The sequence below is a fragment of the Akebia trifoliata genome, chromosome 10 (genome assembly GCF_017979445.1).
Source record: "Akebia trifoliata isolate Shusen 1 chromosome 10, ASM1797944v1, whole genome shotgun sequence".
Lineage (NCBI taxonomy): Eukaryota > Viridiplantae > Streptophyta > Magnoliopsida > Ranunculales > Lardizabalaceae > Akebia > Akebia trifoliata.
Genome location: NC_141384.1, coordinates 23,995,858 through 24,009,602, shown reverse-complemented (window position 1 = coordinate 24,009,602; position 13,745 = coordinate 23,995,858). Strand labels below are relative to the sequence as shown.

At 36.0% G+C, this 13,745-nt stretch overlaps 3 protein-coding genes across 3 annotated transcripts; all 3 read right to left on the bottom strand.

Moving 5' to 3' along the window:
* Positions 1-294: 294 nt before the first annotated feature.
* LOC147393366 (uncharacterized) lies at positions 295-566 on the bottom strand. Its single transcript, XM_086454951.1, has one exon. The coding sequence runs from the start codon at positions 564-566 to the stop codon at positions 375-377; it is 192 nt and encodes a 63-aa protein (XP_086311077.1). The 3' UTR covers positions 295-374.
* Positions 567-1,350: 784 nt separating this feature from the next.
* On the bottom strand, positions 1,351-7,309 carry LOC147393365 (uncharacterized). Its single transcript, XM_086456734.1, has 3 exons — positions 6,840-7,309; positions 4,577-4,924; positions 1,351-2,224 (listed from the first exon to the last, which is right to left on the bottom strand). Exons 2-3 carry the CDS (start codon positions 4,858-4,860, stop codon positions 1,594-1,596), a joined length of 915 nt encoding a protein of 304 aa, XP_086312860.1. The 5' UTR covers positions 4,861-4,924; positions 6,840-7,309; the 3' UTR covers positions 1,351-1,593.
* A 912-nt stretch (positions 7,310-8,221) lies between these two features.
* On the bottom strand, positions 8,222-9,753 carry LOC147393364 (inactive glucose-1-phosphate adenylyltransferase small subunit 2, chloroplastic-like). The gene is made up of 4 exons (XM_086456669.1): positions 9,665-9,753; positions 9,271-9,462; positions 9,052-9,180; positions 8,222-8,528 (listed from the first exon to the last, which is right to left on the bottom strand). The coding sequence occupies exons 2-4, from the start codon at positions 9,358-9,360 to the stop codon at positions 8,412-8,414; spliced, it is 336 nt and encodes a 111-aa protein (XP_086312795.1). The 5' UTR covers positions 9,361-9,462; positions 9,665-9,753; the 3' UTR covers positions 8,222-8,411.
* Between the last annotated feature and the right edge of the window lie 3,992 nt (positions 9,754-13,745).

Sequence of the window (13,745 nt, the reverse complement as noted above, 5' to 3'; positions counted from 1 at the left end):
AAAAACAAAATGAAACTTCTTTATACTTTCTAAAAATTACTTTCTTCAAAAGTTATTTTCTTTCACATTTATTTTCTACTTTATATCCCCAACCTATATATATACATATAGGGGCATGTTCGGCACCCTACTATTTATCCTACGTTTTGCCCTACATGTTTTGTCCTACATGAGTTAGAAGAAGTTTTGCAATGAGATAATTTTTGGTGAGGATGATCTCTATGGTAAGGAGATCATCCTCACAAAAAATCAGCCCATTTCGAAACTTCTAACCTCATAAAAAATGGTTTACAAAAAAAAAGCAGAATGTCTAATTGTTAAGATGTGAAGGAAATATCAATATAAGAAACACAAAATCAACTGATACCAACAAATTAGATAGAACCCAGAACAGGAAATATAAATAAATAAAAGGGGGGAAAGAAAAAAAAAATTGAGGAATAAATAATTACAGGGTCAAGGACATTGGGTTGGGGGCCATAGTCAGAAGTGAGGAGGAAATATGAAGCAGTTACAGTGGCCACCATTGTTGTTCTTCTCACCAGCTTTTCTGTCTTTGGGTCCATTTCTGCTTCATCACAGACATAGAAGATTGTAGACGTCTCTCTTTGACTAGGGAGGTAGGGTAAGAAATGGGTCGGGTTACCGGATCGGGTAGATCTGGACCAATCCAATAATGATCGGATCAGACCCGGGACTGATTAATAAGAATTGGGTCGGACTCTTGTCAGATTGGGTTGTTATCAGATCTAAAAGCCTGTTTGGAAATGCCATGGGGCGGTGGAGGATGCCAAGTGGTCGATGTTCCCAATAGAAATCTAAATGTTATCTGATCGGATCAAATTGATTTGTATACAAAATACTATACAACTTATTTACTTCATTACATTTTATTAAGAATATGGTTGTTTAAGAAATAATGAAATAGATTACTAAATCGGATCCATATCGAAATCCAAATCCTCGATCCATATTCTAAGTTAGTACCAATAATCCGAACCAGATCTATTGATAGCCCTACACAATTTCTTTCACCTCTTTTGGCAATATTTCTAAGTTGTCCCTATTATGGGAAATATCCATGATATCCTCAGTTGTGAAAAATGATTACTAGAGCTGGGGCTTGGGTTTATGATATATGGGTCGGGTTTTGAGATTCACCTGATTCAAACCCGACTAACAGTTGTAATTGTATGTATGATGGCGGACGAAAATCAACAGAAAAATAGTTTTCCGAAAAAATGTCAACTACAACAAGTGATCGTATGCATATTTTCTTAGAATACCATTTTCCCTAGAAAATGAATCTCATGCGTAAAGTTCATGAGGTCAGTGGCTTGCCAATGTGGGCGCAACGATGGCAGATTTACTTCTTAAAAGGATAAATAATTGTATTTCGAAAAAAGAACTCAGATTACAGAAAGAACAATAACCCAAAATGGTATCACAATGTGATCCTTTGATTTCCTTCAAATCATGAATGATTTTAATATTTTTGTAAACAATTATTGGTTTTGAAGAAACAAATTTTTTTAAGTTCTTATGTACATAGAATTGACAAATTTTCCTATAATTTAAAGGGATACATTTTTTTCATATAAAGAAAGGGATCGTTAAATTAGTTATGTTGTGGTTGTGATCACGCAAACTGTTCTCAGCAATCTCCTTCAAACTTGTCCAAGATTTTCTCCTTTTTCTACTTGACCCAGGAACCCCATTTCCTGAATCTGTTCTGGCAGATACCTTTTCGGTTCCAACCCGCTTGTTAGATCCAGACCCACTCTTCTTTCTCCTTTTTCTATCCAACAAAGTCATTCGAATTCCCTCCGGTGGAGTTGCTGGACTGTTCTCAACAGGTTGCATAACAGAATCGTTGGGTTTTGATTCTGAAACTGATATTGGTTGAGACAGGAATATTATCTCCTCCGTCTTCTTATTAATCTCTGTGTTGCTTTCTATACCTCTCGAAGAACAGGCAGACTTCTCATTAGTGGTGCAGACAGGCTTTAATTCAGAAACTGGCTTTGGTTTAGAAGGAAGTATATCTTTCATGTGACCTTTTGGGGTCCCTCTTTTCAGGTTACGGTGCAAACAGAAGTGGCATGTATAGACCACATTGTTTTGGGTAGGAATGCTTGATTTCTTGTGTCTTTGACGCGTCTTGGCTTCGTTCTTTTCGATTCGGACAGTGCAATTATAGCCGGGCTGAAGAATTGACTCACATCTGTAGAACAGTGAATAAGTAATTAAGGTGGTGAAGTACTAAGCACTAGTGTATGCAAAACCAAATCGAAATTTCAAAATTGGACAACTTTGCAGTTAGATTCTTCATTCAAAGTTGATTCTTCGTACAATATCAATATCTAACAATCATTGTAAGATAAGGGAAGACAAATTTTCAAGTACGCAAAATACAAGATATAATTAAATATATTATAATATTGCATACCCCTGCGATCTACTGCACTAGCATCAGTAGGCATATAACGTCAATACCTCGACACTGTGCATAGAGAATTAAGTATCTGGGTATACTTCTCACTCGAACAATACATTAAGAGAATACACATAACCCAATCTGTATAACAAGGACCTTGTATGTAGGCAACTGATCCTTTTGGGTTTCTCTCATGCATGCATAACTAACATAGCCCTTTATAAATCATGAAGAAAATAGAACAGTAAGTTGTAACTTTTTTTTAAGATAAATGAAAGATTTATTAAAAGGAGAACAAGCTGTCCTAAAGAAGAAAGATACAAACAGAAACGGATCACCCTTTTACAAACAAGCTCCCACCTATACAAGAAATCTTCAAAGAGAAAGCCCCTAAAATATTTAAATTGCTTACAACAATAAAATAAAAGACCTACTACACCAAAAAGTAGTAACATCTATGAATGGAAATCTTGGCTTTCAGCTTCTTCTTTTTTTTAAATAAAATTTTATTACAGAAGAAATGAGCAAGTAATGGAAGGTCGAGAAGACCTGTCAAAGAGAAAACAAGAAAAAAAAACACAAAAGGGGGGGAAGGGGGGGGGGGGGGGGAGGATAACGGAACACCCATATATAAAGTTCATGAAAAAGGCCCTTTAAAATATACAGAGACTTGCTCCAGAAGAATAAAATCCCATAACAAAGATTATAGTTTCCTGCAGGAAATGCTCCTAGACCTTGAAAATTTGGCTATTCATCATTTCATCTCTTTCCAAATCCCCAAACACACGACAAAAGAAAAAAAAAAGGTGCAATAAGTCCTTTCCCTCCAAAGACAGCTCTTAATCTTCAACTTTGAAAGAAAGAAATGGTAGAACCAAGGAAGCACTGGGACCATACCTTAAGAGTTAAGGTAAAATAAATTAGCAAGTGATTGACAGATTCACCACTAGCCTTACATATAACAAAAAAATTAACTGAAATTATGCCCTAGACATGATACTGTCCAACAGAGCAAGTGAGGAAAGCTACCTTTGACGAGGAATTTGGCCTCCAAACCACAGACGTTGTTAAGGAAAGGAATTAGAATGAGACAATGAGAAGATAAAAGGACTTCACCGAAAAGATTGTCTCATCCTTGACGCCAACTCCCTGATCAGCCACCTCAAGATTGATAAAAATGGAAGAGATTCAAATCCATAAGCATGATTCCAGAGTCTCCAAAGCTTCTTAGAATTGCAAATGCGATTCCCAGATTGGATCTTGAAATCATTGATGGGCAAGTGTTTAGATGAAACAGAGTATAGCTATGGGAACTGAGGTTTCAAGACCAAACTGCCACACCTCAAAAGCATCGTGTTTAAGAACTGAGGCAAATTGTTGGTAATCAAAGTAAGAATCTTGGAAGCATACCATATGAGATTAATGCCAATAAGTCTATAAAAGGAAGGAAGCTAAAGAGAAAGGGTATGCGAAGTGAGCAAGAGAGCTTTTACATATATTTACTCACTCGAGTCGAAAGGTGCTTGAAGAAAAGGTACTAACTTGCCAAATTGGTTAAAATTTGTGAGTAATATTTCCATGAGGCCCATGACCTGCGTTCAAAACAAGCTTTCACCTGCTAATTACTTACCACTAACCCACTTGCTTATCAAACAAAAAGTACCCCACCAACGTGAAGTTGCCACCTTGGTGAGTTGGTAATACCACGGACTTGGGTTCGAAACCCTGCACTTCACTCTTATAGCTACCCTTTTCTTTATGAAAAAAAAGAGTACCCTGTCAATGTGAAGACCAGGATGAAATAATTGGATCTCAACCTATGCTACCGGGTTCAATATTATAGTAGCAAACCCAAATTCGAACGGAGCGAACCCAAGAACCAGGTAACATAAATCTCAACAGTTCCTAGTCCATATCTCGAAGTGTATATAGAAATGGAAATCTCCCCACAGGAGTACAAATCAAATAATGACACAAGGACAAATGCTCAGACATTATACTACTTCAAACATCCAAGATCCTAAACTATTTCAATCAAGTTGAAAATTTAATTACTTTTTTTTTTAATACATGAGTATCCAGACTTTTTTAATTACTTTATTCAATCAAGATTAAACTACTATACAAAAAGAGTCTCACCTCTGGCAAGGAAAAAATGACGGATCAAGTGGAGTCCCCATAGCCTCCCCACAAGCGGCCAAACGGTGTCCAAAAAGAGCACCCAAAGAAGGCATAGAAGCTTCCCCACCAGCCCATAATGCCAGATTCTGCAAATGTTGCAGTTTCAAGATAGACTTGACACTGTTGGAGCCTCCTCCTCTGAATTGCTTTCTACCAGTGATTTCCTCTCTAAGTGATGTTGCTCTATGATGAAATCCAGAAGCAAGAGCCGATAAGCCCTTCTTGTTTCCATTCTTACCCATTTTTTCTTTATTTCTCTGAATATCCTCAAAGTATTTCACTCAGTAATTTAATCGAACAGATGACCTGCAATTTACAAAAATAAGATATTCAACTTTCTAAAGAACTAGTGAGAAACACCAATGAAGAAACTCCATGTATGGTTACCCACAACCCACATGTTTGTGTTAAACACACACACACACACACACACACGGGCGCACGCACACACACGCACACAGAGCCCTAAAAATTATAATTCTACTGTTTTTTTTCTCTCTAAACTTAAGCTTCCTATCGTTAAATCAAACAAGATGGAAAGAAACTGCTCTCTCTCTCTCTCTCTCTCTCTCTCTCTCTCTCTCTCTTTTTATGAGTTTCTTTTCTCTTCACTTTTCTCGATCCAAATAAAGGGTAGAAGTTGGTGTGTCAATAGAAGCTCTCAATACCAAACCTTTAGTGAGTTGGGTTTGATACCAAACATGCAAAACAATGGTTTAAGAATCATGCAAAACAATCAACAGCTTAGATTTCTGAAATAACTGTATGAAAAAAAATTCATTTCACAACAAAGATCAAGAGAGTTGAATTCAAGTCCATAAAAAATGCCAGAGTAAAACTCCAGAATTTTTTGGACCTGATTTATTATGAAAGCAATTCAAAGAGACAATATATATATATATATATATATATATATATATATATATATATATATGGGTCAGGTTCAAAGGACAACCATTTCTACACACATATAGACAACGTGTTTTGTCTTATATGGGCAAAAATGTTTGGAATGGACTGATTTTTTGTGAGGATGATCTCTATGGTGAGGAGATCATCCTTGCCAAAAATCAGCTCATTATGAAACTTCTAGACCGTCCAATTTTTGTTGAAAAATTATAGACCGTCCAATTTTTGTAAATCAATTTTGATGGGGTTACAAGTTTTGGAATGGGATGATTTTTTGCCAGGATGATCCCCTCATCACATAGATCATCCTCACAAAAAATCAGTCCATTCCAAACATTTTTTCCCATATAAGACAAAACACGTTGTCTATATGTGTGTAGAAATAGTTGTCCTTTGAACCTGACCCTATATATATATATATATATATATATGGGTCCCGTTCGCCACCCTTAGTTTTACCACACACTTTAACAAACGCGTTTTGTCTTACATGGGTTAGAAGTTTCGGAATGAGCTGATTTTTGGTGAGGATGATCTCTATGGTGAGGAGATCATCCTCACCAAAAATCAGCTCATTCCAAAACTTCTAACCCCATCAAAATTGATTTACAAAAAATGGACGGTCCACGATTTTTCAACGTGTAAACATGGGGCTAAACATTTCAGAATGAGCTGATTTTTGGGGAGGATGATCTTCTAATCATAGAGATCATCCTCACAAAAAATCAACTCATTCCAAAACTTCTAACCCATGTAGGACAAAAAACGTTTGTTAAAGTGTGTGGTAAAACTTAGGGTGCTGAACATTTCCCTATATATATATAAATAGAATAGAATCCAAGGTTCAATCTAGTAACAAAAAAATAGAATTCTCTACAGTGACGTAGATATGAAATCTAATCAAAGGTTTTAAAAAAGAAAAAAAAAACAACAATTTCTATAACACCCACAAATAATCAACACACATAAAAGAACATCATATAATAAAAAAAATCCAAGATCAAAAGCATATCAAGCCCAAAAAATTCTACAACCACCACAAGTAAACCACGTGCATAAAAGAACAATGCAATCCTGTCAAGTAAACTATGCTTGTTTTGGAACAAAAACCAATTGTGATATAAAATGGACAACAGAGAGCCAAGGCAGGAAAAAAAAAAAAAGGTAATTAAGGGTAGAAGAACAACAGAGCTTATGAAGTAAAGTATCAGCAAAAGTAATGTTTTGAAACCATAAATCAAATTACACAAAATTAATGTTTCATTATATAAAACTCAAACTACACAGACAAGAGATGGTATTGAGAGCGTACCTCTGAGCAAATATGCCGCGGAGTGTTGCAGGGTGTAAACTAGGGGCCGATCAGATGCTACTGTGTAGTTGATCTTCGCGAGGAGGAGGAGCTGATCAAAGGTTCTCTTCAGGTAAAAGTACCCACAGCCGTCTGTCCTCAAGAAGAAGATGGTTTTAGTTTAGGGTTTTGTTTTGGTTTTGAGGAAATAGGTCTGTTCTCAACAAGAAGATGGTTCTAGGTTAGGGTTTTGTCTGCTGCTGCGTGACGACTAGGAGCTGCTGCGGCGGCTGCGTGACGAGGAGGAGGAGGAGCTGCTGCGACGGCGTGAAGACGAGAAAGAGGAGCTGCTGCGGCGCGACGATGAGTGACGGCGGCGGCGGTGGCGGCGTGATAGAAGAGGTCGATCTATACGCTGTGTTTGGATTGAGGGAAGGGAAGGGAAGAAAAACTCGTTAAGGGAAGGGAAGAGAAGACTAGTTTCTCTTCACCCTGTTTGGATTAAAAGATAAGAGAAGAGAAATTATTATTGTCAAATAACTATTATACCCTTCATAATCTAAAAAACAAAATTCTACTTATACAATAATACAAAATATAAACGACCAAACGTTCAAGATCAATTCGAGGGGTATCTTTCATTTGAATGCTTATAAATGAGAGTTTCTATTGTCACACCCACTTTTACTAAGAACATCCTAAGCAAAAGTTGGTGTGACAATAGAATCTCTCTAATATAAGGATTTTGTTAATAAGTGTCCTAAGGAAACACATAGAAATCCCTTATATTAGAGATGGATATTTCTAGTTATACTTTTGAATGACTCATGAGGGAACATATGATCCTGATCATTTAACTCTTCTACAACGATATATTTTGTTATAATGTTTTTGAAATATTCAAACTACATTTTTCAGCCCTTCTTCACATACTTACGTTTTTAAATAATGAGTGCAATAATTTCCTACAATACTCTATTGTAACTTAGAAATGGAGAATGATATACTCTTAATTTTCACAACTATCATATATATATATATACACTATTGAAGTTAAAAAACAATAAAAAAGCAAATAAATCTGAATCATTTTTACAGTGTCAAGTTCAACATTTTTATTATAGAATACAACAATTTTTCAAAATTGTCAACTTCATTACTACAACAACGGATATATTTATCGTTATGGCTTTTATTGTCGAACGACACTTTTAAGGGATTTTGCGGTGGATATTTACTGTTATATCTCTTTTTTCATTTTCTTTAACAAAATTTCAGGTTCTTGGAATTCTTAAGAGGGTTGCCCATTTCCTAATGCTAACCTACTAACCATAGCATGCTTGTTATCTGCACAAAAATAACATCTGATATGTTAAATATGAAATTAAAACAATATACAAAGAAATCTAAAACTTTCCTTTATTGACATAATATTATTCACTAATGACATATGGATGATGACATCGGCTTGCTCCCAAAATATAGAATTAAAATCCTACCAAAAAAATTAATTTTCTGATAGTTACACATTCGCTTATTTTAAGTAACGAATCCAAAGGATAACGTGAATTGCGAGGAATGAAATTTTCTTCGTCATAGGATGCTGTCATCTGGGATCACTGCACTTTTTAGAACAATAATTATTCCCCCACTAATAATGTACCCACAATCTTTCCTGTTTCCTTCTTGGCCATTGTCTCTATTAATAATCTACAAAAATACAGAAACCCCATATCAACTACACAAGATATTAGTTAGACACGCAAGAGAAGCTAAGAATAAACATTATTATAAAAAATAAAAAATAAAATGAAAAGTCAGGAAGCCAAATTAAGAAAATATGTTGATCTGAAAATGCAAATACAGAGAATGAGATTTACAAAAAGAATGATACCATTTGTGTATTTGTTTTTAGGGAGAATAACATTATAACATATTTATAGAAAAACAGGAAAACATAAACAGGTATTTGTTATTGAATAATGATGAATGCACGCAGTAAATCATACGCAACTGATGTAGTAAGGGCATATAACCGCAGATCTTTTTCCTTGTGTATCCCGAAGAAAAATATATATGGTTGTGCATTCATCACAACTCTTTGTTATTATTTAGATATTCACTGAAACAAATATTTTGGATCAAGTAGATCACTTCATTTAATATAGAATAAAATGAAGTTGCTGAATTTTTATACGAAGAAATTCAAAGATTATTTTGTATCGTTCGGTACCCTAACATTTTTGCCAATCCTTGCATTCTTATCTACTATGGCTTTCCTTATGCGGGACCCTTCTCCAATACCAATGGGGACAAGGATGACATTCCCCTCCATCCCATAGCTTATTTGTATGTCATCTGTCTGTTGAAGAAACACAAACATGAGAACAAAGACAGGACAAATATGCAAAAGGAAAAAAATTAAAAATTAAAAATTAAATAGTAGGCTTACTTGGTAAATATCAGCACCCATGACCACTGAATCCTCAATCACAACTTTATCACCAATCAAAGTCCGCATACCAATTACCGAGTCCTTCATCTTGCACCTCTACTCTTGATCAAGTTCCAAAGATAATCCAAACAATCATCGAAATCTAGGGTCCTATGTTGAAGGAAATGACCTTTCTTTCCTAAGCTCAATCTGAGAGTGATAATTAATGAAAGGTTCAGACCTTACCATACAATGGTTTGAGTACTAAAATCTTTCAGGTCAGAACTTGAAGAAATTAAAGCAGATGATCACGTTGTACAACCATCCAATTTGTAAATATGTATCTAGAGGTTTGCTTTTAATTGTTAGGTTGATTTATATAGGCATTAGAAGAGAATGAAATGTTGGTTACCTCTTGGTTCCAATTAGTTTTCCAAATGACTATCAAGAGGATCAAGGTCTATAGAGCAGTTCCACAAAGCATGCCAGCCCAGATTCCCTACAACCATAGCACTACACATTAGTATAGAACTTGATATGCTCCAAAAACTTTCAATTGCTATATTATCCGAAAGCAAATGTGGCAATGAAAGAGAGATTTACCTCAACTCCCCAGTTCAATTTGTAGCCCAGAAAGAACCCAAAAAAGGGAGCCCAAAAACATAGTAACAAGCTAAGTTAATATAAGCCACCAACGCTTGCCACCCACCCCCAACTGCAACACCTATACAAGAATATATAGATCAAATAGTATTTTAAAGCTTATTATTATCAAACTGAGTTAGAGATATCTCAAGAAACAATAAAATAATAGAAATAGTGGAAGGGCAGTCATCAAAGCAACAACATATTCATAGCTCTTATTGCTTTACATGCATATGCTCCACAATAGAAGTCACAAGAAAAAGTGATAATAGTCATAAACAACCCTTAAACTTTGTATTTTACATCACTAAAATCGGGGAGTTGGAAAGGTTGTTTCTTGATACCACGCTTTCCCTACAAAGTAAATAAAACCGATGATACGCAAAATCTCCTAAATGTGTTTCTTTATTCAATTCTAACTAAGCTAATTATAAGAATAAGAATTTTAATGCACCATAATCCTCCAAAATATCTGCAATAGAAATTATGAATTCAGTCCAAGTATTATGCACAATGGAAAAATCAGCATTGCTTAGAAACTTAGGTTCAACCAAGTAGAAACTATTATATTTCTGATGTAGAAACAAAGTAAAAGTTTCACGACTTGCCATTCAACACGTTGATCAACCACATGGCTGTTTGGAGCCTCCTCACGAAGATATGCATTTGTTAAGAACCTGCATGGGCATTGATGATAAGAAATGGATTTAAACATACCAAAGTGGTATTCTGATAAATAATTTGCAACGTCTAATTTCACACATTAGGTCAGCGATTCAGTGTAGTAGTGGGAGTAACTATAAATATGAACTTTTTGGGTGGATAAAATGTCTAAGATCCAGATCATTATGGGTAAGCCCATTAAGAACCTAGATACCTGAGAGGACAAGCCTCCTCATAAACTATCTAGAGATAAGAATTAACCAAAAAGCACAATTATCATCTTTACCTATAAAAAAAACAGCACAATGAGATTATGAGGGTGGTCTGGTATCCAAACTTCTGATACGATTCCAAGAATCCAAGCTATGAAGTATAGACAGAGATACTAAGTAGTAACTGCATCTAGAATGAGCTAAAATGGGTTGGACACAATTGTTAGTGTCAAAGCTGGTGTCCAACATTCATTCAATGGAACCACATTCTGCTTCTTATTAGAAAGATGCATCCATGTAGAGCAGAGTCAAAAGAACAGAAATGAACTTAAATAAATTGATTCAATTGAAGACCAATATCTTTGAAGTGAGCACAATTAAACAGTCAATACTTACTCTTGACAGTATTGAATTTGCAATCTTGATCCTAAATCAGAGGATTGGTTGGAGAGAACTATCTCTTTTACTCTTTAAGAGGTGTTGGAGGATTATGGTTAATTTTATGGAAGTTGCAAAGGAATTCCTTTGTAGTAATGCATCCTCCTTTTTATGATGAACTTGAAAGAATTCAGTATGCCGATGCTTCTGTAGACATGAGAATGTTCACCTTTTGAACCTCAATGCTACGTTGTTTGGAGTCGCCACCATTCTTTTTTATAAATGGGTGTGAATGGGCACCCGAATCAATTTTTTGAAAATCATTTTTTCATGGCATTGTAGTGACTCTCAATCATGGAAAATGTATGGTCTACCTAAGATCTAGGTAAGGAGATTCGGTTAGAGAATGAGGAAGGTGTTAAGCACCCCATTCTCTCCACCTAAGGTGGTTACCTTTAGATTTGGCCATTTTTTGGAAAAGATTAAAATAACAAGTAGAATGCATGAGATGCATGAAGTGGGTGGGTGCACATAGTGTGTATGTACCTCTTTAGTAGAGGATTTGATGTTTGTGTTGACATAAGAAATATCTTATGGAAGAAGACATTCTATGGAGTCAACACACTTTTGCATGAGTTGAGATGTTGGTTTAGGATTTTAGAAAAATTCCATGGATGGAATACCCTTAGATCCATAACCTTAATGCATGCATGTTTAGCTAGAAACTTAGTGTTTTAACCCCATCAAGAGAGTTACACATTTCTTCATCATAGCTAACATGTGTGATGTGTGTGCATAGTGTACATTATGATGCATGATATGAGGATGGGTTAAAAAAGGGCTTCAACCTCCATCCTTTCGACCAAACCGCCTCAAGCATTCCATGCCCAAGGTGGAGGTTCAATCTACTCGGGATGAAGGAGGGTTCTCCATTACATCCTAAAGGCTTCTAAAAATAAAAAGAGAGGTATAGAAGAAGAAGATGCAAGTTAAAAAAAAAAAATCAATAACTATTGTCCCACCTTGTCCCTTTTGGAAGTCTTGAGAGAACTTGAGCTTGAGAACTTGAGAGTTGAAGGATGTAGTTGAGGGTGGGTTGAGAAAGTTGAAGGTTGGGAGATGAGGGATGAGTAGAGAATTTGGTAGAGTTTTAGGTTGAGAGATGGGGGCTTGAGAGCATGCCTTGCTCATAGGAAATGAGGGTATTTATAGAGTTTTTGGAGAACTTTTGGGGATAAAGTGGTCCAACCCTAAAAATAAAGAACATGGACATGAGATTTAGGTTATTTCTTTTTGGATTTTTCATTTGTATGAGGGTAAAGATGACATTTGTGAAGAAACCCTAAAAGCATGCTTTGATCCTTGGTTTTTTGATAAATAGAGGTGAGAGAACAAAGGTACTTTTGGGAGGATGAATGGGGGAGTGACATGTGTAAAGGTGGAGTGGTAGGTAAAAAGTAGATCTTGGTTTATTTGTAAATAACTCATAAAGCAAGGGTGGAAGTGTAGTTTTGAAATGGACCAATGGGAAAACAAAAACACATTTGGGAGGGTGAATAGGAGGATGACATGTGTAAAGGTGAAGTGGTAGGTGAAAAGTAGACTTTGGTTCATTTGTAAATAACTCATAAAGCAAGGGTAGAAGTATATTTTTGAAATGGACCAATGGGAGGACTCCATGTATGTACTTGAAGATTCCCACCTTTTGAGGGTATAATGGGAAGTTCTCTCACCTTGATGGATTATTACCAAAGACCCAATAACCTTTTTGGTTTGACTAAACTTTTTGAGAAGGGCATTCTAGAGTTTTCACAAAAGAAAAGTTGACCCTCCAATTAGATGATGCATTGGGTGTTGGAGGCTTATGAGGTATCAACATGTGTCATCTTGTGAAGGGGTGAGAGAATGGACTTGGAGTGAGTTTGGTTTTGGGCTTAGAGAATGGATTTTGTTTCGGGCTTAGGTTGGGCTAGAAGTGGATTTAGGTTATGGGTTTAGAGTGGCATTGGGTATAGGTTGGGCTAGGTAATGGATTTGGGTAATTGGGTTTAGAATGGCATTGGGTTTTGGGCTTAGGTTGGGCTAGGTAGTAGACCATGGTGAGGGTATGGGTGATGGACATAGGTCTAAAGTGGATTAGGGACAAGGTATGGGCATGATATGAGATGCAAATAGTATGCATGTATGCATGAATATGATGCCAAGTGGCAATGCGGGTCCGTCAAAGAGTTTGAGTTCTAAATCGGAATCAACTCGAGAAAATTTGAATCTTTCTAACGGGTTCGTGCAAATTGGGGTGTCTACAGCTGCCCCTCTTTGCAGGAGTTGCTTGCAAAGAACTGCAAAGAATAAATTAGACCCTTTATTTGCACGAATCCGAAGTAATTTATTGCATGATGATTAAAAACGCCGGATGGATTGAAGATTTTTGTAAGATGTGGCTACCCAAGCACGGGGTCTGACAGGATTAGCCTTTTTAAAACCCTTGATTTAGTGGCACGGAGCTCGTTTGAAATCTTGGATTGATTTTTGATGAATTTTTTTTTTAATGATCGACGTTTTAAACCATGCAATGCAATTTTGAGATATTTTTTT

Excerpts from the sequence above, each read along its gene's own strand:
- LOC147393366 (XM_086454951.1), bottom strand. The coding sequence starts at position 566 with ATGGACCCAAAGACAGAAAAGCTGGTGAGAAGAACAACAATGGTGGCC.
- LOC147393365 (XM_086456734.1), bottom strand. The coding sequence starts at position 4,860 with ATGGGTAAGAATGGAAACAAGAAGGGCTTATCGGCTCTTGCTTCTGGA. Across the intron at positions 2,225-4,576 it reads TCATTTTTTCCTTGCCAGAG|ATGTGAGTCAATTCTTCAGC; the intron begins GTGAGACTCTTT and ends ACTGTTCTACAG.
- LOC147393364 (XM_086456669.1), bottom strand. The coding sequence starts at position 9,360 with ATGAAGGACTCGGTAATTGGTATGCGGACTTTGATTGGTGATAAAGTT. Across the intron at positions 9,181-9,270 it reads TGGGTGCTGATATTTACCAA|ACAGATGACATACAAATAAG; the intron begins GTAAGCCTACTA and ends TTTCTTCAACAG. Across the intron at positions 8,529-9,051 it reads GGATTGGCAAAAATGTTAGG|ATTATTAATAGAGACAATGG; the intron begins GTACCGAACGAT and ends GTATTTTTGTAG.